This window comes from Camelina sativa, chromosome 10 (genome assembly GCF_030686135.1).
Source record: "Camelina sativa cultivar CO46 ecotype springtype chromosome 10, ASM3068613v1".
Taxonomy (NCBI): domain Eukaryota; kingdom Viridiplantae; phylum Streptophyta; class Magnoliopsida; order Brassicales; family Brassicaceae; genus Camelina; species Camelina sativa.
In genome coordinates this window covers 2,446,035-2,468,897 of record NC_141889.1, presented here as the reverse complement: position 1 = coordinate 2,468,897, position 22,863 = coordinate 2,446,035, and the positions used below count along the sequence as shown (strand labels likewise).

General features: G+C 35.3%; 6 protein-coding genes and 1 long non-coding RNA gene across 9 annotated transcripts; 2 read left to right on the top strand and 5 right to left on the bottom strand.

Annotated features, from left to right (window-relative positions):
* Positions 1–1,123: 1,123 nt before the first annotated feature.
* On the bottom strand, positions 1,124–4,244 carry LOC104716662 (arginine decarboxylase 2). The gene has a single exon (XM_010434080.3). It carries the CDS (start codon positions 3,472–3,474, stop codon positions 1,324–1,326), a length of 2,151 nt encoding a protein of 716 aa, XP_010432382.1. The 5' UTR covers positions 3,475–4,244; the 3' UTR covers positions 1,124–1,323.
* A 6,282-nt stretch (positions 4,245–10,526) lies between these two features.
* Positions 10,527–11,614, bottom strand: LOC104716661 (V-type proton ATPase subunit c1). The gene is made up of 2 exons (XM_010434079.3): positions 11,454–11,614; positions 10,527–11,161 (listed from the first exon to the last, which is right to left on the bottom strand). Exons 1-2 carry the CDS (start codon positions 11,527–11,529, stop codon positions 10,743–10,745), a joined length of 495 nt encoding a protein of 164 aa, XP_010432381.1. The 5' UTR covers positions 11,530–11,614; the 3' UTR covers positions 10,527–10,742.
* Positions 11,615–11,783: 169 nt separating this feature from the next.
* On the bottom strand, positions 11,784–13,569 carry LOC104716659 (putative ribosome-binding factor A, chloroplastic). Of its 2 annotated transcripts, none has more exons than XM_010434078.2 (4): positions 13,074–13,569; positions 12,661–12,834; positions 12,315–12,517; positions 11,784–12,047 (listed from the first exon to the last, which is right to left on the bottom strand). In XM_010434078.2, the coding sequence occupies exons 1-3, from the start codon at positions 13,419–13,421 to the stop codon at positions 12,383–12,385; spliced, it is 657 nt and encodes a 218-aa protein (XP_010432380.2). In that variant the 5' UTR covers positions 13,422–13,569; the 3' UTR covers positions 11,784–12,047; positions 12,315–12,382. The 2 variants fall into 2 exon arrangements, with proteins under 2 accessions (XP_010432380.2, XP_087326129.1); XM_087470003.1 differs by having other exon boundaries at positions 11,784–12,191; positions 13,074–13,519.
* Positions 13,570–13,636: 67 nt separating this feature from the next.
* LOC104721317 (amidophosphoribosyltransferase 2, chloroplastic) lies at positions 13,637–15,500 on the bottom strand. Its single transcript, XM_010439267.3, has one exon. It carries the CDS (start codon positions 15,109–15,111, stop codon positions 13,924–13,926), a length of 1,188 nt encoding a protein of 395 aa, XP_010437569.2. The 5' UTR covers positions 15,112–15,500; the 3' UTR covers positions 13,637–13,923.
* A 491-nt stretch (positions 15,501–15,991) lies between these two features.
* Positions 15,992–17,179, top strand: LOC104716657 (protein SMALL AUXIN UP-REGULATED RNA 8). The gene has a single exon (XM_087470002.1). It carries the CDS (start codon positions 16,332–16,334, stop codon positions 16,791–16,793), a length of 462 nt encoding a protein of 153 aa, XP_087326128.1. The 5' UTR covers positions 15,992–16,331; the 3' UTR covers positions 16,794–17,179.
* A 711-nt stretch (positions 17,180–17,890) lies between these two features.
* On the top strand, positions 17,891–18,440 carry LOC147935751 (uncharacterized). Of its 2 annotated transcripts, none has more exons than XR_015568910.1 (2): positions 17,891–18,005; positions 18,307–18,440. It is a non-coding gene; the product is annotated as an uncharacterized LOC147935751 (long non-coding RNA). The 2 variants fall into 2 exon arrangements; XR_015568911.1 differs by having other exon boundaries at positions 17,907–18,045.
* A 2,845-nt stretch (positions 18,441–21,285) lies between these two features.
* Positions 21,286–22,008, bottom strand: LOC104716656 (auxin-responsive protein SAUR50). Its single transcript, XM_010434075.3, has one exon. The coding sequence runs from the start codon at positions 21,892–21,894 to the stop codon at positions 21,571–21,573; it is 324 nt and encodes a 107-aa protein (XP_010432377.1). The 5' UTR covers positions 21,895–22,008; the 3' UTR covers positions 21,286–21,570.
* Positions 22,009–22,863: the final 855 nt, after the last annotated feature.

The window sequence follows — 22,863 nt, the reverse complement described above, 5'->3', positions numbered from 1 at the left end:
TCATTTGTGTAGAAGTGCAGCGTATAAACAAACACACTCCAAATCTATTGGAGATTAAATTTGAACCGCAGATTGGAAACTTTGGGTTGTTTGGAATCATTTATCTTACTTATCGGGGACCAATATCAGCAAATTGATGTCGTCACGCATCACATGGCATCTTGGTAAGGACCATTGGTCGATAAAAGTAAATGGGATCAAGTTGTCAACAAATATGCCGATTCCAAATCCAAATTGCTGAATTCAAAGCGAAGATGTTATAGGACTAGATTCTACCAACCTTTAGCCCCATTTTGAATTTGCTATCCTTCAATCCCACGGTGAAAGAAACAAGATTGAATCTGTTGTTTCTTTAAAATTTTGGTTTTTTTTTTTTTTGTTCAAAGAAATTCTGTTAAGCTCTGACGTTTTAGATTTCGAGGAATACTATCATCTTTAGGAAAGAATGATAAATTTCTTTCTAGGTTAAAAAATACATACTTATGTTTCAACAAACACACCACAAAGTGACACGATCATCTACAAATTGATGACCGGAACTATCTATATATACTCTAATCATCTTCGTCAAACTTTTCACCTTTCAATTTTTATCCTTTCCTTTCTTTCTTTCTTATTTATTTATTTATTTTATTTTTTTTGCATGATCGCCAACAACCGGACAACTATAATGGAAACAACACATTATCTGGAATATGCATTTTTTTTCCTTTGTCAAGAATGGGTCCAAAACTAGCTCCACGTGAAAGGAAATATATTCCAACAAGCCGTGACTTAAAAAGAGAGAGAACTAGTACTATTCGATTAGGAAAAAAACACAATCATGAGCCACAGTATCAATCATCACTTAACCGCTTCCCAAAGTCCAGTATTAAATACAAGGCAAAAGATAAAACATGTCAGTCCATAATACACATATATGTCAGAATCTCTCATGTCCATGTGGAACTCGTGTGTGTTGTCATACTCATCTGTTCATGACCGCATCCCCCCAGGCCCCCACAATGCCGTCTAACTAGAGAAACTTTTATATATAATTAGGTTTTGAACTTGTTCATAATTCATCGTTTTGAACATAGTGAAAAAGTCGTCTAATGGGTTAATGGCAGCCAAAAGACTCAAGTTGTCCATAAAATGGTCTTTTCTATTCAGTAAAATAAGATAAAAAGGATCGGAATTACAACAAAAGGCTCACATCATTCGGATCCTTTAATTAAAACCTTAAACAACGATGGATCATGGATCTCATCATTTTATTATTTAATAGTCAATTTATTGAAAGTAAATAAATGCAACAACAAACCACACTACGACCACCTTCCCTCACACAGAGAGGTAATCGAAGCTGTCTTCGTCGCAGTAGTAAAACCCGAGGTTATTGATCGCAGCTGAAAGAGAGTTACTTGGCGATGCCTGCTCAGTTGCAAGATACGGCATGTTGTGGAACGAACGATCGAGACAAGCCGCGACATTGTTGAACTCAGTATCTTCTTCTTCTTCTTCTTCTTCTTCTTCATCGCTACTGCTTTTGGTATGCATCATTTCCTCTGCTCGGTGCTTTAAGGTCTGAAACATTAGCTCAGGCTCATACTGCATTACTCGGAGAACATCTGCTGAGGACTGACCAGGCACGGCTCGGGTCACTGCAAAGCTGTGTGGTCCATCACTCTGCGAGACCCGGACAACACTTGGCCCACCAAACAGATTGTGAAGTCCACCTAGCGCCTCCTCGTAAGCCCCTCCAAGGAACATACCCAAAAAGTACCTTCCTCCACTACCATTGCTGTCAAGCTCATGCAATGGTAAGCTGGTTTCCCCGCCTATGAACTTGTTGATCTTCCCATCGCTGTCACAAGTTAAATCCGAGAAGATCCCACGAGCCCCGGGCCTTTGATCGAGCTTATGGATAGGAACAATAGGAAACAGCTGATCAATCCCCCAGAGATCAGGAATCGAAGTGAAGACTGATAGATTGATATTGTAAGTATGAACCGGATCAGATGCGCCTATAGCCTTCAACACCCACTCGCATAACCCATCAACAGAAGCTAACTGCTCGATGCTCAAAACACCTTCTTTGAAACCTTCAACACACCTCTGCTTCAACTGATCGACATAAAGGAGGCAGCTTTCACGGTCTCCACGCATCACAGCAGCATAAAGATCCTCGTAGTTGGCACGAGCTTCCTCATCACCTTCGAGCAGGAACTGAATATCGTTAGGAGTCGCTTGATGATGAACCGTTGGTTTAGCTACCGAAACAGCTTCAAAGATCAACACAGAGTGATGAGAGACTATTGCTCTACCGCTTTCACTGCATATCACCGGATGTTTCACAGATCTCCTGTCACACACAAAGCGAACAGAAGCTACAACAGCTTCAGCATACTCCTCGAGAGTATAAGCGACAGAGAGATCCGAGTCTCCAGATTTAGACCCGTCGTAGTCAATCCCCAAACCACCACCGATATCGAAAACTTTCATATGTGCACCAAGACGCACAAGTTCACAGTAAAGCTGAGCAGCTTCGGCAACACCATCAGAGAGCAACGAAGTCGATGGAATCTGTGACCCAATGTGAAAATGCAGAAGCTGTAGACAATCAAGCATACCAGATTCGCTCAGCTTCCTCACCACACGAACAATCTGAGTAGTGGTCAATCCAAACTTGCCCTTTTCACCTGAAGTTGATCCAAAATGCCCCGAGTGTTTAGTCCTCAGCTTAGCCCTCAACCCAATAACAGGCCTCACATTCATCTTCTGGCTAAGCTCAATAATCAAATCAAGCTCTTCTTCTTGCTCAAGCACAATCACAGTGTTCAACGCAAGTTTTCTCCCAAGCAGGGCCAAGGATACATACTCAGCGTCTTTGAAACCATTACACACAAGAAAGGCATCAGGGTTACCTTTACACAAGCAGCTCATAGCGAGAAGGATCTCAGGTTTAGAGCCAGCTTCCAAACCAAACCGAAACGAAGATCCAAACTTGACAATATCCTCAACAACGAATCGATCTTGGTTACATTTCACAGGAAAAACACCTTGGTAATGAGAACCATACCCTTGGCTCTGAATCGCGAAATCAAACGCAGATTGAAGACACTCGAGCCTGTTCTTCAAAACATCAGGGAAACGAACGATAAGCGGGAGCTGCAACCCCAAACCACCGGAGGATTTCGGATCCGTCACCTTCTTAACGATCTTGAGCAAATCGACGTCTTGGTGAGGCAAAGTCTCAGAGCCGTGAGGACGAACAGAGATGTTACCAGACGAATTAGCGACGAAATAAGGAGCTCCCCATCCATCGATTCGGTAAAGAGACGACGAGAGAGAGGAAGACCAGCGACAGGAGCTGTCAACAACGGAAGCGGCGGCGGTGGCGGAAGTTGGTGAAGACGCCGGAATAAAGACATCAGCGGCGGTGGTATTGGATAAAGCGTAGCCTGGAGGAACAAAACAAGCTAAAGCAGGCATCTTTTTATATCTTCTTCTTCTTCAACCCTCTCTTCTCAGCAACAAAAACAAACGATCACAATCTCACTTTACAAGAAATTCTCGAACAAAACAAAAACTTTTTTCGAGAAACAGAGGAAAACAAAAAAATCGAAACTTTTTTTTTTGTTTTTAATCTTTTAATTTCCCAGATTTTGTGAAGGTAGGGGTTTAAAAACCGCCGAGGCCGGAGCCTCGGCTACCCCCTCAAGAGAAGGCAGAAGATGAATCTATCCCCGCCGTGAAATCCACCTCTAGCAGCTCTACCCGATCCGAGAATCTCCACGATGAACAGTTTTCAGAACAAAAAAAAAGGACTTTTCAACGAATCTGAACTCAACAAAACAAATTTGTTATTCACCAACCATGCAAGAGGTGGGATTTGTTTAAAAGGGTGATGAAGAAAAAGAAAGAGAGAAAAAAAAAAAGCGAGAATGTGAAGTTTTTCTCGGGAAAATGCAAAGAGAGAAACAGAGACGGAAACCTAAAGCGGAGAAGACGGGAATGAAGAAGAAGAGAGAAGGCGTGAGTTTGATGAAGGCAATTGGCACATGCTTATATAGGAAGGAGGGAGAGGGAGAGAGAGAGAGAGAGAGAGAGAGAGCAAGCAAAGGAAGGAGGAAGCAACGTGAGCAGGTTGTGACTGAGGCAAGTTTGATTTGGGCCTCGTGGGCCCATTTACGATTACGTTTTCTACTTTTCCTTTTTTCTTCAACATCATTTTCTTTTTACTATTTTTTTTTTAAATCATATCAGGGAAATATATGTGTTGTTTAACTTATTATTAACCACATGATGTTTTGATTACCCTCAGATTAGATTAAGTTAGTGAATGCATTATCTACCGTTCGTATATATAATAGGAATGCATTATATGTGATGTGTTCAAAAACAAATAAGTGCAGTCTCTATTGGTCCACATTTTTTTTTTCTTCATATTATGTACCTTGGCTCCACTTAATTTCCTAAGATATTTTTTTATTTTGAATATTTTGAATTAATTGTTTTTTTTTTAAAAACGCTCTTGGGTTTCTTGTAATAATGTTAGGAATCGATTTGAGAATATTCCTTATAGTTAAGTTTTTGTATGAAACTTACTTGGAATTTATCCATGACACACATTAGAATGTAGAATTCATGATAATGTCGAATAATACTAACTTCAAGTAAAAAAGTAAGAATGATTTTTTCAAAAAGTATTTATCTTGTTATAATAAGTTAGAAGGACTTTTATTTAGTTTTGGGAGAACTTATCGAAAATAATAAGATGAATCTACAAAAAAAAAAATCTTTAGATATTTACTGGACAACGACGGAAGTGAGAATTCTTTTGAAGTATTCGTAATTCTATTTTAATTTATAATCTTTAGTTAATTCAAATCTGCTATCTTCCCTACATTGAGAACTACTGAAAAACTCGTGTAACTCATGTTCTGGCTAGTCTAACTAACATTATTTAACTTTTTTTTTCTGTAGTACTGTTATGTTTTTGACATCTTTCTTTTTCAGACCACGACAGCAAAAAAGAAAAAAAAAAAAAAAAAAAAAAAAAAACTGTATTCGAAGTTTTAAATATCTAAAAGACTAAAAGGAACCTATGTTTCCAACTTGCTTTAGATGGATGAACCATTGGTGAACCTTAGACTATGTCTGCGGTGGCACATGACCAATAATTGCGTCATTTGGTACATGTGCTTACTGGACCATTTAACCTTAGACAATGTCTCTTTATCAAAAAATAAAGAGTATTATACAATGTCTTAGTTTTTGTCTCTAATAACAGTGGGTTTTTAAGAGCAATTTCCATTTATCATTTTTCTTTTGTTTTTACCCTGACGACAAATTTCCATGTTAACAGTAGTAAAAGTGTTCTTTTGTTGCTGATAAAGTAATGTAAAAAGGTAATATAGGGAGAGGAAAAAAGAAGAAGAAACATTAATATAGTGATATAATCTTGTCGATGCTGTCTGGTTTAAATAAAGAATAAGATTCTGCTTTTCGGTCACGAACACTCGGCTACGAGGCGCCGCGTGGCGGTCTTACGTGGGGGCGAGCGGTTGTGAGTTTATATGATGTTTCGTCTCTGCTTCTTCTTTTGCCCTTTTTAGGTCACAACATTTAAAATGTTAGATGGCGCCGCTCACCCTTACACGCGCGAGTGTTATAATATCGAGTGACGCGATACTATCGTCGGATCCGTAAGGATATCCCAAGCGTGGAGATGTTGTACGTATGTATGATGAATTTTTTTTGCCGGTCCAACGGATCAAGATTTTGCCACGTACAGTATATCGGTTTGTTCTTGTTTTTCCTTGGGTGTTATCATATTTAAATGCGAAAAGGATTTACGAAGAGGGCCATAGTTTTGTTGGATTTTGGAAGCATGTAATTAACTAAATTTCGTGACCTCTCTCTCTCGCTCTCTATTTCACAGCATGTTTTTGTTTCTGCATATATATATGTAGTCTTTTCAGAGATTAACATCGTGTATCTGGTCGATTTCTCAAACCCGATTCAAAAAGGGTAATTTTTTTTATATTTCTGAATAATATTATAGCACAATTATGAGTTGAATAGTTTCGAACAGAAGCTTGATGCATTGAGCTAGCTATGTAGACACAATTCATAATAAATTGAGTTGGTGAGAAGATACGACACTGACGAAAAAAAAAAAAGAAGATACGACACTTGATTGTAATATACTTGTGGACAAACAAATTGTGTACTACTTGACAGTTGACACTGTTGTACTAGCAAAGAGAAAAATAAACAAATCGATTAAACTTAGTAAATACTAACAAGTAATAACAATAACAAAGTGGAATATCAAAAGAAGTGGAATGAATATGCAATAGAATATGGAAAGGAAAACGCGTTGACGGCGGTAAACGGACGTTGTTTGAACGCGGACGGCACACGAACACTATGGTCCGTCTATTGGCTATCGTAAATAGTGCTCTTTCAATTTCATCTTTCACACTATTCTATTCCTCTTTTCCTTCAAAAGATATAGACAAAAATAATTATTCGCAATTCCTCAATATTAATGATCGTATTGAGCCATAGTGCATGGTACCACTAGCTATATTAATATATAGTCTTAATTGCCATCGTAAACCCTAATCTCATCGGCCAACGTACTATATAAACGTATAGCTCGTTATTACATGACGCTCTTATTAATTACATGGCGTGTGATTTGGAGAATTCATTATCTGTCATGTGGTTGTGATGGTCAAATTAAGGCTATGCAACGACTTTGATATTCTAACAACGTGCCGTATTCAACGCGGTTAGTTAAAATTACTAACTTTTTTCTATTTGTAATATGGAGTATTTTCTTTACCATATATGTAAACAACTGTCCATTTTTCGGAATGTTATAATCATTTAAATTGATACACTCATGAAACAATTTTGCCATGTCAAAAACCAAACAACGTTACATTTGCCTTGGATCGTTTGCTCAGTGTTAATTATGGTTATAAATATGACTATGGCCTCAAATCTCTAAATGTAATTTTCACATACACATGTATATGCGTTTAAGAAAGGAAAAATAAAGTTTTTTCTTTTAAAAGAATAATATGATATTTGTAGCATATTCGTTTTATGCAGAATGATGAATGGTGTGGTACAAGTTCCTTTCAATCTATAGTAATTCGACACAATAAATGAAAGCCAGTGCGTGGTTGTCCTTTATTATTTGAGACTTTAATGTTTTAGGGATTAGGTTTCGCCGCGTCTTGAACAACGTCGTGGACAAAATGGGTTGTGAGTAAAGAGAGGATGGGACAAGAACAAGGACAACACCACACATAAGTTTCATATGGTTGATTCTGACTTGTTAAATCTTTTCAATTATTAGGATTTGGGCGGGGAAGCGGTTGAATAATTGATTGATATCTTGGAATGGCTCATAATTGAGTTTTTCTTTCTCTTACTTGTGTTATCACTACTCATATAGCTAGGTGGTGTTGCTAATTTCGTTGAATCAGTTTACTATGTTAGTAAGTAAAGTATAACAACGGATTCCAAACTAATATCTGTCGTTTAATTTATCGACAACTTAACGGTAAGTTGATAACTATCGGGTTGGGGTCTGTCAAAAAAAAAAAAGATAACCATCGGTTGGCAAAAAAAGAGATGGACACATCCAACAATCAAACCATGTCACAATACAAACTGATGTTAAAATTTTATTAAGAACTAGTGAATTGTTCATTTTCTAAACGATAACTTCTTATTATTTTTTTAAATTGTTCAGCAACAATCAAACCTACAAAGAAATTATCCAATTATAAATGAAATTTTCGTAGGTGATTTTGGCGATTATGTACGTAATGCGCATTCGGTATCTTATTGTTGTTGTTTGTTCGAAATATACGGCAGGGAAGACATTACATATGTGTTTATAAAGATTTCATGAAAGTGAAATAACAGCAAATTAAAAAAAAAAAATAACAGCAAATTTGTGATTGACGTAAAAAACAAGAAAAACAATCCCTTACAATATGGACAGCTGTAGTGGTTGTTTATGTCCATAGAAACAATTAAGCACGTTTATAAACTAATATATGTGTAAACTGTATATATTTATATATTAAATGTCGACACAAAAGTTAATCTATACTATTAAAGCAAAAGTATCTACTAAACTCAAATTGGACTATGACTTTGTTTTGGTACATTTTTCATTAAAAATAATTAGAGAATCACTTAATTTAATTAAATTACCATTTAGTTTCGATTTCAATAAATGACCATTATACTCCTTAATTGCCCACTTAATTACGACCGGGTCGGGGCGCGGATCCTCATTAACCCGTAATAGAAGAAATAAAACTCGCAGATCCGTTTGTAATCCTTTATGTCGCGGATTATAATATTTGGATCTTGTATATTATTTAGTTCAAGAATAATTATTCATATCGCCAAACAGAGGTATAATCCTTATAAATAAGGAAACTGGTATCCGGGTATTTAATGGATTCAGTAATATCAAATATTAACTACTACCATACTTAATCCCTATAATTATTACGAATATAAATAATAATGAGAAATCTTTAATACTTATGGATTATGACTTTGTTGCTTCCAAAATAATCAATAGATTAAATAAAAAATTGTATATATATGTAAACTTATTTGATTTGCTTTTATATTATGAGATATTTACGGAAACAAAAAATCAACTTAATACAATTAAATAAAAAACAAATCATCATTTAGTTTAGATTTTTCAATATTTCCTTAACGAAATTATAGTAATTAATTATGATTAGTATATATGGAAAGAATAAAAAACGCAGAAATTATATATATGTAAAGTTGTAAACTAATTTACAGAAAATGTGTACTGTATATCCCACATCGACTAAATATTTTGGAATATGGTTCATAATTACTATAAATATATGACTAATATGTTTTGAGTACAAATAAGCAGGAAGCTTGATTTATCAGGTATCCAAATTTAACAGTTTAATTTGGTTCTATATTTGAGCATATTTAAACTTTTAAAAAGTAAACATATTATAATATATTTACGTTTTTTAAAAAAGTTTAAGAGATTATAAATATTTAAATTTTTATAGAATGTTTAAATTATTATAAATATTTGAACTCCGTCGAAAGTTTAAAATATTATAATATATTTAAGTGTATAAAATATTTTAGTAATATTAATATTTTTTACTCTTAAAATTTTTAAAATCTAAAAAAAGTTTGAGTTAAACCCGTTAAAACAGGTATTTTTATCAAACTATAAATTAAATTGGTTTTTTGCAATTTTGTTAATATTTAATATATCAAATATTAACTTCTAAATGATAACCTAAATATACTTAATCTTACTATAAATACAATGATTTCATAACCATTGAAATATCTCACACTAAAATTTAACAAGCAATTTCTCCTCTTTTGACAACAAACCAAAATAAAGAAAAACTCACCATCTTACAAAATTACTATCGGATATTGCGGTATGTCTATCCTCTTACAAAACTACTATCCGATATTGTGGAGTGTCTATTCTCTTACAAAACTATTATCCAATATTGTGGTGTGTCTGTTTCCGTGAAAAGCTACATTTTACAAACTATTTACTCTATTAGGATTTCCAATTTACTGTATAACCCCAAATATACAAATAAACATAAACACAAAAAATAAATTAAAATAAAAAGCTATATTATAAAAATACAAATTACAAAAAAAAAAAGTAATTAACAAAATATCACCTAGTAAGTATGAAAGCTAACTGTTGCAAAATTCTAGAACGGGTAAGATCTTCCATATCACTGAAGTTAATGATGTATCTCATGATCCAGCTGGATATTATCGTCTCTCTCTCCTAGACAGTTTACACATGAACCAGAGTGTAATTTCTCGAAAATAAATACTTATTGTAAATCGTCTAGTGTTATCATCCCTTAATTAAAGCATAGATAGTGTCGCGCACTCGTTGTGACATTGGCACTGGCACTGGCACAGGCACATATTGATCTTAAAACTTTAAATACCGAGTCGTTAGGACAAACTTTTTAGTAATGTAAAATAGTGGACGGTGGTGTCTATATTACGAAGGTTTGAACTTCATCTCAATCTTGTATTGCATAGTAAGAAAAACAAAACTGTTTGGTTTCTTAGTTTAGGACTGTCTCAAAAAAGGTTAGATATTCATTTGATTGATTAGCACCTTTACAGATTGATATCAATTGGATGTGGCCCTAACTGAAAAGGTAAAATTGAGAAAAGAAAAAAAAAAATCTTAAAGCAAAATAAAATTTAAATAAAAATGGTGGTCGAATTGTATTCGTTAATCCGGATCTCTCTAACAATTTCATTCTTAATGACGATTGTGAAACTGTTAAACACATAATTTTCTTTCGGGGCACCGTCACTCTAATCCTTGATCCAAAATCTCTAGTTTACATATATATATAAATAAAAAAAAACAAATCGTTTTGTTTTGGGATTCGCAGAAAATGACGTTGATATTAAATTGTTTCCAGACTAGTCTACAGTTAACACTCTCAAAAATAAATCAACCATTAAAGAAAATTTATGGTCACGAAATTTTATGCGGTTTTGCTTCCGAAACAACAGTTCCAAGAATCATGTAAAATTTTGGTTTCCCCATGATATATACTAATATCAGTATAAAACAAAATGCACACAGAAGTAAAGGTTCATGTGGGGTGGGGTGGGGTGGGGGGGGGGGGGGGGTTACTTGCTCATGCTCATTCAGCTCTAGACTGGCCAGCTCGTGAGGAGAGGATGATTCCTAAAATAAGCCCGTAAAGAGCGAGCGCTTCAGCGAAGATAAGGATAAGAATCATCCCTACGAAGAGCTTAGGCTGCTGAGCATTTGCCCTGACACCAGCATCACCAACAATACCAATGGCCATTCCAGCGGAAAGACCAGCAAGACCACAAGCAAGACCAGACGAGAGATGTGCGTAACCATCAAAGAGGTAGTAAGATTTAGCCTTTGGGTTAATCCCTGTGCTGATGATAACAGCTATGATCAACCCATATATACCCAACACACCAGCCATAACTACCGGTACTATTGATTTCATCACTAACTCGGGTCTCATAACTCCCATTGACGCCACACCAACTCCACTTTTGGCGGTTCCGTAAGCTGCTCCCATACCTAATTGCAATTCAAGTATTTTTAACATTATTGGATCCCACACGATCACTCCAATCATGTCTAATAGATCACAAATTCTTTATTTTTGCAGCAGCAGAACAAGCCTTAAAAAAAATACTAATATTGTAATTTCAATCAATCAAAATAAGACAAGCGATCGTTTCAAAGCTATTGCGCAATACAATTTTACAAATCTCAGATATTTTTTCTCCTAGAAAATGGGAACACGATCACGAACAAAGAAACAAATCAAAAGGAATGGAAAAAAAAAAAAAAAAAAAAGATAGATTACAGGAGAAGACGAGTGCGGCTGCAGCGCCGAGGAAGCCGAAGAAGGGAGCTGTTTCATCGCCGCTGAACGTAGACATGGTCGACAAGTTTTGTATTTTGGAATCAATCTCAAATATGAAATCTGAAATCAATCGGGAGAGAAAGAGAGAGATTAGGATATCGCTGTTTAATTTATTTTTGTTTGTTTCTTTTATATGAGTGGGAGAGAAAACGACCACGTCATTTTGGGCATGGGCCTGCCTAGCTTAAATCAAACTGAGCCCAATGTGTTCTTATTCCTTAATAACACATGTCAACTATTTTATTAACTTTTTTAGTTACTTTAGAACTCTTTGTTTGTTTTGTTCAATTACTTTCTCACATCATTGTGGTATGTATTTCAAAATTCTCACATACTTTCATTACACAACGAGTTACAGAAACAAGAAGCTTATTATGCCTACACCGTTACACTGACTAATCCAAAATGACATTTTGTTGGAGGTATCTTGAGTAACGGACCAAAGAAGCTTTCAGGCTTCATAATGAGTTTTATAAGAAGTAACTGTCATCTGTATTCATCTTCTCCGTTCTCCATTCCGCCTCGTTCCAAAAACTTCACACAAAACATGGAAAATGATTCTCTTAAGAGTCAGGACTTGATTCATTAACGCTTGTTTCTATCAGATACTTTTTCATCAGCAATGCTTTCTGTCTACACTCTACAAGACTGGCATGCACAGGCTATCTTCTAGCTCATCTTTTGTTCAAGGGAATGAAACAATGAATGTTAAGGGTAGTATACTAAGATGAATGATCTCTCCTACACCACCTAACAAGCTTTAGCTCCTAGATGAGTTGAGAACATAATAAGATGACTTACCATGGAGCATTATATTTTTGAGTGATAATATGCCACTCGTGCTTGGTGCTTAAACTGCTTCAGACCCATTACTTTACATAGATTATGTCTTCGTCAGGGTCATCCACTTCCCAGTCTTGATTATCCTCTGCTGAATCAGATGGTTCGTTTCCACCATCACCGCTTCCTTTCTCAGCTTTTATTTTGTCCAGTATTGCAATAACCTGAAAACAATCTCTACATCAGAGTCTGACAACAACAAACTTGGTGATAAGAATAAAACGCACATGAATCATCGGACAAAAGTATGCATAAAATACTTTAATATAGTTTGTTTTTTCGTGAAAAGATATATGAGAAGCCTTACCCTGCTTCCTCTTTCCATGGATTCATCCTCAATAAATCTGACCTCAGGCGTCAATCTCAACTTCATTCGTTTCCCAAGCTCACTCCTAACGTACTTAGCTTTTGATTTCAACCCCGCAATTGCAACATCTTTCCCTCTATCATCACCAAACACGGATACATATACTTTGACCACCTATAACCCCAAAAGAAACCATTTTTTTCAGTTTGTAACATCTCTATAAATAAACCTCTCAAATCAACACACACAAAAAGGCAAAACTTACAACAACAAAGTCTTATCATCATCACCAATCTTTAATCAAGTTTAAGGGCATACAATTTTGGTTTCAAAGGTTTCTAAAGATGCAAAATTTATACTCCACCCACATGAATACATAACATACACAGGAAATTACAACTAGGGTTTCTCACCTGCAAATCATTAGAGACCTCAACATCACTGATAGTGGTAAGAGAAGAGAGGTAGCGGTCAGCTCCAAGTGCAGCTTCAGGCAACACGGCGTGCTGTAAAACCGTGTCAGTGAGAAGCATATCGGAAAGTTCCCTCATTATCTGCTTAGCCACCATCTTCACTCGCCTCGGGTTCGCCATACACCGTACACTCCGGCGAACGGAGAGATTCGTACGGAGGTTGTTAACCGGAGCCATTGATTGCGGGAAGTGAAAAGACTGCGACTTTGAATGAACGGTGGAGATTGGCGGATGATGATTGAAGAATAAGAAGTGAGATTGATTGGTGTGAAGCAAGTTAGCCATCATCACAATGGATCCTTAAATCTCTTCTGTTCTATGTTCTCGGATTTGAATAAGGTTTTGAGGAAGCAACGAAACAAGACCAAATTATCCAGTAGAGTCATAGAGATGCATATGATGAGGGTATAGTTGTAAGTTACACACAATTGGCGGTGACGTGGAAGAGCTGAATCCACGAAACCGATCCGAGTTGATAATTAAAACGAAAAAAACCAAATCGATAACCGAATCAATTCTTTTAGTATACAGAGGTCTCTCTCATGTTTTCGATTTCAGAGTCTCTGCTTGTAGTAATGAAAACAAAGAAAATGTTACAAAGAAAGATTCAGACAAGAACAACACTTTTATCCATCCAAGACTGAATAAAATAGTAAAATGTGGCAACAAATTAAGGTCGAATGGATCACAAAATTCAACAAGATTTGATTTTTTTCGTCATCATATAACTCTCCATTAATACCCAAAATTGTGTTCATAATTGCAGAATCAGAACTCCCATCAGCTTTAACTACCGAACCCAACCTCCTTCAATGTTGTGGATTCCTCCGACGAGACCATCATCTATAAAATCTCCTCCTCGCTTCACCTTATCCTCAGTGGGCTTCACCGGATAGTCCCCGGTAAAGCACGCGTAGCAGAAGCTTCTAGAATCTTCCCCCAAGTGTTTCTTCAACGTCTCAAACGACAAGAACGCAAGGGAATCACATCCTATGTAATCCCTGATTTCATCAACACTCATCCTATTCGATATCAACTCGTTTGAGCTAGGTGTGTCCACTCCGTAGTAACAAGATGCGATGATAGGAGGACTCGCGATCCTCATGTGAACTTCTTTAGCGCCAGCTTCTCTCAGTAAACGCACAATCTTGGACGAAGTTGTTCCTCTAACGATCGAATCATCAACAACAACGACTCTTTTCCCTTCTAAAACTCCTCGCACTGGTGATAGCTTCAGCTTGACACCAAAGTCTCTGATCTTCTGAGACGGCTCAATGAACGTCCTTCCAACGTAATGAGACCTAATCAAACCTTGCTGAAACGCTACACCAGCTTTAGCAGCGTAACCAAGAGCAGCCACAACGCCAGAGTCAGGCACAGCGATCACCACATCGCAATCAACAGGTGACTCAGTAGCTAGTATCTCACCAAACACATGCCTAGACTCATACACAGACCGGCCAAAGACAATCGAATTAGGCAATGAGAAGTAAATGTGTTCGAAAATGCATTGCTTAGGCTCAGGGTGAGGCATCAGACACTGACACTTGACACCGTCTTTGTCGACAACCAGAACCTCACCAGGATAAACCTCTCTCTCATAAGTAGCTTCAATCAAATCAAGAGCACAAGTCTCGGAAGCAAACACAACAGCTCCATTACTTCTCCTACCCATAACTAAAGGCCTAAACCCATGAGGGTCACGAACAGCAACAAGCTTATCCTCGGTAACAAAGACCATAGAATACGCACCTTGAAGCTTCTCACAAGCATCAACAATTCTCATGAAAAAGGGTCTAGCTTTGGAAATAGCAATCAAATGAAGCACAACCTCAGTATCAGAGCTAGTATTGAAAATGGAACCGTTCTCTTCTAAATCAGCTCTCAATTTAGTGTAATTCACAAGATTGCCATTGTGAGCAACACCAACAGAGCCAAATCGATAACCAGCGACGAAAGGCTGAACGTTCTTGAGCATGGAAGAGCCAGCGGTGGAGTACCTGACATGACCGATGGCGATGTCCCCTGGTAACTGGTCGAGTTTGGACTCGCTGAAAACCTCGGAGACAAGACCAACACCAGTAATGGTCTGAAGAACCTTGTCTTTGCTAACGGTAACAATACCAGCACCTTCTTGACCACGATGCTGAAGCGCGTGGAGAGCTAAGTAACAGAGACGTGAAGCTTCAGAGTCGCCGTAGATTCCGACAACTCCACACTCCTCCCGAGGCTTCTCGTCGTAGTCGTCGTTGTCTGCCGCCAAAGGGGTAAGAGGGTTTGAAGAAACTTTAAGCGGAAGCGAGGGAGAAGAAGAGGATAGAGGAGAGAAGGATAAGCTTTGGGCGCAAACAACTGCAACTCATCTAGCTCCCCAAATCAAAAAGCCATATGGGCTTTAAGGGTCGTGAAACAAATAGCCTTTTATCTTTCAATTTTTTTTTGTTTTTCTGTAATTTTTTTTTTCTTCTAATTTTAAGCAACTCAAAACAAAAGATACTTAGAGAGATTATAAAAACAGAAGAAGATCTTACTGCATTTTTTTGTTTTGTTGTCAAAAAAAAAAAAAAAAAAAAAAAAAGGAGAAAATTCTTAACTCAGTACAAAACAGAATCAAAAATTTAATGAGTAATTTTTATCAAAAACTTTATTTTGTTATCTGCATCAATTTAATACCCTTACCCAAAAAGAAACACACACACACACAAACCTATTTTGAATTGCTGTTGTTGACTATAAGAATTGGTAAAGAATATTAATATAGTTCACTGTACTGGGTTTTTTTATTTTTTTTTTGATTTTTTTTTAACAAGAAGATAAACAAAGATAAGAACAATTTAATTAAAAGAAACCATAAATAGGTAAAGAGTAATTTCGTAATATAGCAAATGTTTTAAGGGGCATAATGATAAATCAAAAACCTATGTAGCATCATCATCATTACTTTTAACCCCTTTAAATACCACAACGCTCCCCTCAATATTCCCTTGCTTGCCGTATTAATACCAAAATTTGGAGAAAAGCAACGCCTAACCCCAAAAATTATGTTTTCTCTCTAACCCTTTTTTTTTTTTTATTCTTCTTCATTCTCTCCAGCATTTTTTTGTTGTGTTTCCTTCATTTTTTTTCTGGGTGGTGGAGGAGCCAAACGAAAAAAAAAAAAAAAAAAAAGTAGCAGCCACAGGAATCAATCTCAATCTAATGGGGAAGAACAATAAGATCGGTAGCGTAGTACGGATCCGTCAAATGCTTAAACAATGGCAGAAGAAAGCTCACATCGGATCATCCAACAACAATAACAACGATCCTCCTGTTTCCGATGTACCTCCTGGTCACGTTGCTGTAACCGTCGGCGATAATCATCGGAGATACGTCGTTCGCGCCAAGCATCTCAACCATCTCATCTTCAGACGTCTCCTAGCTGAGGCTGAGGAAGAGTACGGATTCTCCAACGTTGGTCCGTTGGCTATACCTTGCGATGAGTCCTTGTTCGAGGATATAATCGAGACTGTGATTCGTTCTGAGTCATCTGGTGGATGTGGTGGTATTCTCAGTCCGGCGACGTTAGAGGATCTCCGGAGATGTAGTCACGTCGGATTAGCTAAGAGCGTTGAATCTCGGCCGTTGCTTCCTGGGAATATTGCTGAAAAATCTGTGTGCTAATTATTTGAAAATCTATGATGATGCTTTGGTTAGAGATTTAAATTTTTTTTTGTTTAATCTCTAATTTAGAGTTTTTTTTTTTTTTTTTTTTTTACTTTTGTTTTGGGAAAGGAGATGGCAAAACATTAGGGCTTGATTGTTTTTTTTGGTTATCGCCAGTGTCGTCGTCCTCGTCATCCCAGATTTGAATGAAGATTGTTGAAGTTTTTTTTTTTTTTGGAGAGAGGAGCCCTCAGTTTTTTTTTTTATTATTTTTGATTTTTGATTTTGGTCATGAGATTATTATTTTTTGTATTTATCTTTTGGCTATTTTCAAAAATTGTATATTCAGCTTTCTGGATTTTATAACTGAGGAATAATAATAATAATAATAAAATTTCTATTGCTATGTTTTTATTTTCTTATTGGTTTAAAAAAAACGGTTCGTCCATAATATATGTAGTTCTTGTTGCCGAATTATTCGGTTAAAATGATTATGAACGTAATATAATTTTGCAAGTTACGGCTACTATATGATTATACAAAAAATTTCAGAATTATCGTAGAGTAACATTACAGATTTGAACAAAACAGTAAACATCCGAATTGATACGAGAGTAACAAAGTAAGTAATCTTAGAAATTAAAGACAAAATCAAGTTACACAAAAAAAAAATCATTGAATACAAACAATGGTATTATTATATCTACCACATGATAAGTTATTGATACAACGTATGACATATATGCTAAGATATCGTGATATTTGTTGAGTATATGAGGAAATCGATTTTTTTTTTATTAACATCATACTGGCAAATGGCAATACACACAAACAAATGTCTTCAACTTTTTCCATTTCTTATATAAATTCATGTTTTGTAGATTTCTATGCAATTTTTTAATGAAATTATCAAACATACCATAAATAATGTATAAATATACTAGTGTAATGTTGTAAAAATAATAAATAAAATAAAGTGATATCTTTGGTCATTTAAGTTTTAGAATATCAATAATAATTTATGTAAGATTCTGAATGTACTTTTACTTGTGAAAAGGGAGGTCTCTAGATTATTTTCCACATATATTAAGATTTGAGAGTCTCTCTCTCTCTCTCTCTCTCAAACTTAATTGACCAAACAATGAAACCAACGTTATCTAATTTCATTGGTACGGTGTACGTGGTACCTCCACCAAATCATCCCACCTAAATTATACGCCTGATTTAACAGTTAGATAATCTTCCCACTTGGATTTTCCCCACCTTCTAAGTAAATAAACATACATATATGGCTTTAGTAGGATCTAATTAAGAAAATATTTACACAATACCATATATATATATATATATATATACATCTTTGGTCCCAACATTCTAATATATATCACATTCTAAAATATATATCTACGTATAAAGATCATATCGAATAAGTTTGTCGTTGTGGATTGAAACATGCATCCTTTTTTTGTGACGATCGATGATATGTGTTTATGTTTACTAATATTGATTATGGTTAATACAAATGATTTAGGGCAAGTAGCCGGACTGAATCCCATGATCTCCCGGCATATCCCCAAGAAGTTGTAACATTTTTCTTTGCATATATAAGCTCATTATTTTGTGAAGTTTTAACATTTTCAATGATCTAAAAGCGATTTCTTTAAAGACTGTTTCTTCATAATGACCTTTTTGTTTCATTAGAAAAGAGTGTTTGAATCTCCGAGTAATCATAGATATTAACCAAATAATATTCATCAAAAATAGTTGACAGATTGATATTGTGCTTTTACTAGACAAGAAAATCTTGGTAAATCATATTTGCTTTTGCGTGAGTATTCATCAAAGCACTAACAAAATGATTTTAGTATTGACTGTTTTATCATTATTAGACTTTAGTTAACGATCATACGAATAAATCATTTTTCGAGGGTTTATGAGTACGTAGAACTGTTCTGGTCCTGCCAAGATTCGTAAAATATGGATCCGATTAAACCAGATCCTGATTTTTTTCCCAAATCCTAGAAATCGGTCAAGGCCAGACAAAAATGAAAATCTAAACATCGGAGATTAATATTTAGAACCTGCATCAATTAAATAAAAAATAGTGGAGACCTAACAAGTTGAACCGACAATTAAGGTTACTGTATGGACCTAACTCTTCTAATCAATAAACCCAAACCGAATTAAAAGTCGATAGTTACATTAAGGGAGTTACTATTTCCTGAACAAGTTGAACTCCGACGTTTCGTAACCTACTAAAAGTAAGACACTATTTGCTGTAAGTCGTTCGTTGCTTAGTATGTGTCGTCACAATCCTTCTAAAAAATTATCATGCTTTTACTTTTGGAAAAGTGCTTACGAGAGATCATAGTGTCTGCTAAATTATTAATTAACAGATTACATTTGTTGCTTTGTTAATTACAACTTGCAACTAATTAATGTAATCTAAACCTTAAAAATAAACTCTTATTATGTTTGCATTGCTATCGTTTTGTGAAAGTATTTTCAATATGGAGTGTACGTATAATAAGTTTTTTCTTTTTTAAAACAAAAAAACAAAACATGATCTCGGTTTTTATTATCCGACTAATCTTTCTAAAATGAATGTAGTCATCGAGTAATTCACGTATCGAGTTTTCTAATGGACTTAAAGAAGTATAACACTATATCGATCGATTAGCAAATTAATTGATTTACTATACGCTTGGAAAATAATAATTTTGGTTTAAATTTACAAGACAACTCCATTTACGTAGAAACGACTAAACCTTGGTTTTAGAATCTTGTTTGTTGTTCTTAAATTTTATACTGTATTAAATTAATCAGCGTATTTGTGCATTAATTAAGTTGTTAAAACCAACGGAGCTTGAAATGCGTGATAAATCGTGCATCAAAATTCGAAATTAACGACTATTCAACAGAGATCCAAACAAAGAATTGTACAGTCGTTATAACGATTTAATATTTGGGGGCATGGGGAGGCCTAACCTTTTTCCCGATCAATTAGATAAATGTTTTGATTACAGCTTTAAATAATTGTACGGAACAGAGAAAAGCCGTAGAAGAATGAAACGTTTGATTGCGCATGCAGTTCATGTATATACATCTATACATATATAATGCTGACTCTAAGGAATGATTAAGAGACGCAATATTTGGCAACAGCTCAATATTATTTGTAAAGTCTTCTTTTGATATACAACAACTTCCATTACCACCATGCATGAGTCATTTTCTTTGCTTTATACCGTTGTATGTTTTATATAAATGGGTAATTATCTTATGTCTTCTTTCCTTTATAGTACTATTATAATGCTTATATGAATATTATATTATTAATAAGTAGATATTTCAAAAAATGGATTTCATGTTTCAAATCTGTAGCTTTTATATATCTAGTTGATAAAAAGAAGTCAGCGCTTTTTTGGTTGAGTAATGAATCAGCTTTCACTAGTACATATGGTAATATATAACAACAAAATTAGTTAGAGTTTTGGTATAAAAAATGTATCCCAAAGAAGCTTTAGTAGAGACTAGCATTCTGATTAAGTATTAATTGGTGATTGATAATTTAGTTACAGTTTACAAATTGTACTTGTATACTGTGGTAAGAGAGCATAGTTATTAAAAATTCGAAAAATCCCAAATTAATGTCACGTTAAAATAAACAGTGCATGTACAGTTGATATTAAATAAGCTGAAAGGAAAATTGCAGATGCCGAAACATGCATTACAATTTACAATCAAAGTATTAAGAAATAATCTACTATATATTAATGGTGAGAAACTAGTACTTATATATTTACTGTTAGGTGATTAGTGCGGTCAGTATGAATTAAAGTACTACTACTATAAAACATGCATTATGCAGTCAAAGTAGTGAATAGTAATAAATAATATTGGTGAGACAGTAGTTGTTATATAGTTACTGTGACTATATGTGCAAGTTTCTTCTCGAATAAAAATACTATTGAATTAGCGCTTAGGCCCCCTGCACATATTAAAACTTCTTTTAAAATATTGGTGATTTGGTGGCCTAATTTTCGTCCCAAGCACCCGTTAAACATGAACGAACGGTGACAAGAATATGCCGAACGTTCCGAACAAATGAATCTTATCTTAGTAACCATTTTTCTCCAAACGAATGTAGAAAACGCCTTATCTGGTTCCGTACGAGATATAAAGTACCCCACATTCTCTGACATACCCATGTTCAAGCATGCACTCTCAAAAGGTTATGTAACCATTGATATGATTTGACATAAAATCTTCCTTCTTTAAGAACACTAATGATTTAGCTATTACAGAGAAATTTAGTCTTAAATTAAATTTATTGATTAGGTTTTACAAGCAAGTTAAGTCCAAAGTTTTTTTTTTTCTTTTGAACAAACAGTCCCAAGTTAATTACCTTTTTTTAGTGCTTAACATGTCTCTCAAAATACCTAATTTTTGTAGGAGGTAAATGACAAAAAACATTGCACAAGAATCAATAGAAATTATTAGAAACAAATGGAGGAATACTTTTTTCTTGCATTGAATAACTTCTCTCACAGAATCAAGATCTGTGAGGAAAACATTACAAACTTTTCTTTACAGATCTAACCCCATAGAATCTATATCTCATATGGGTTTCTCTCTCTTGTTAGACGAGTCAATTAACTCGTAAAAAAAACCCTAGATGGGTTTTAAAATAGAGGAAAAAAAAAATTACTCAGAAAAGAGAAGAGATGCGCTTTTTCTTCTTCTTTTTAACCATCTTCTTCTGCTTATTCTTCAAATGATGTAACTTAAAATATCATCGGATCATGGAGGTTAGGGTTTGAAACGCGAGTTCATCACATGGAATGGTGAGACCCATGTCGTGATCGAACCCAAATTCTTCCTCGGCTCGTCGTAAGAGAGATTGGAACTCAGGATGAGTCAAAAAGGAGATTGGGACAATGTATCTGCTTCTGTTCTCTCCGACATAGACAGGGAAATGACCCTTTGGTACATCGAGTGGAAGGCAGTCTTCATCGTACCCTCCTCCGTTCTTCTTCCCTAAGCTTGAGCATCTCTTCAGAATCTGCTTCAGCATTGCTGTTTGTGTGAGTTTTGACGTTTTCTTTATTATAGCCATTTGTTTTGGTTTCTTGAGAGATGAAAGCTTTTGGTTGTGTTTGGAGAGAGAGGGAGAGAGTTATGGAGAAGGAGGTGGGTGGATATTGAGGAGTTGAGGACTATATATTTATAAATAAAGATTTTGTACGTCTATATGTGTTTCTACATATATGTGTGGGTAGAGAGAGAGAGAGAGAGAGAGAGAGAGAGAGAGAGAGAGAGAGAGAGAGAGAGAGAGAGAGAGAGAGAGACGAAGACATGTGCTTATGTGTGTGGAAGGAGAAGGTGGGAGCCAAAATGGTAAAGGCCAGCTGAGGATTTAATTTCGTTGTTGGTCCTCTCTGTGACATTGTGGCCCCTTCTGATCTCCTGGTCCTTACCAAGATACATCATAAATATTATATCCTGTTTCTTTCCTATTCCCTCTTTTAGTTTTAAATTTTTAATATTCACTTCTCAAACACGTATGTGACTACTTGACCAAAAATTATCGGCAAGCAAAAACAGTCACTAATATATACAGTATATTTTTTTCTAAACTCAATACTTTATACGCTATAAGTGATAACAACCCTTCTAATTCCGTTATTTTCATCTCGAAAGATAATGAGAATAGTTATCTTCTACATCTTTATGCTAAACTGAATCATTTCAAGATTTATAAAGTAATTATATATGCTGATATATATATATCGATTCCATCTTGAGTATCTGAATTACGAGGATTTCGTAAATGAAGTAGACATGAAATGTAACTGGCCGCCGAATTGGGATTGCAAGGAGCTGACGGGGACGGTGGGATTTGATATAGCTCCTCGACCAGTTCGTTTGTGCTTTGATATTGCAAATATCTTTAACGGTAATGGAATTAGCTTGAATGCTTGATCGACCTAGTGTGTTGCACAAAAATAGAAAATTTGGAAAAAAATATTCTCCTAAATCCGATTTTTCCCAAAGAAGAAAAATAATATGGAATAAAAGATTCTTC

Coding starts and splice junctions, on each gene's coding strand:
- LOC104716661 (XM_010434079.3), bottom strand. CDS start 11,529: ATGTCTACGTTCAGCGGCGATGAAACAGCTCCCTTCTTCGGCTTCCTC. Junction 11,162..11,453: donor AGCCGCACTCGTCTTCTCCT/GTAATCTATCTT, acceptor AATTGCAATTAG/GTATGGGAGCAGCTTACGGA.
- LOC104716657 (XM_087470002.1), top strand. CDS start 16,332: ATGGGGAAGAACAATAAGATCGGTAGCGTAGTACGGATCCGTCAAATG.
- LOC104721317 (XM_010439267.3), bottom strand. CDS start 15,111: ATGCTCAAGAACGTTCAGCCTTTCGTCGCTGGTTATCGATTTGGCTCT.
- LOC104716656 (XM_010434075.3), bottom strand. CDS start 21,894: ATGGCTATAATAAAGAAAACGTCAAAACTCACACAAACAGCAATGCTG.
- LOC104716659 (XM_010434078.2), bottom strand. CDS start 13,421: ATGATGGCTAACTTGCTTCACACCAATCAATCTCACTTCTTATTCTTC. Junction 12,835..13,073: donor AGGTCTCTAATGATTTGCAG/GTGAGAAACCCT, acceptor TTGGGGTTATAG/GTGGTCAAAGTATATGTATC. Junction 12,518..12,660: donor CCATGGAAAGAGGAAGCAGG/GTAAGGCTTCTC, acceptor GATTGTTTTCAG/GTTATTGCAATACTGGACAA.
- LOC104716662 (XM_010434080.3), bottom strand. CDS start 3,474: ATGCCTGCTTTAGCTTGTTTTGTTCCTCCAGGCTACGCTTTATCCAAT.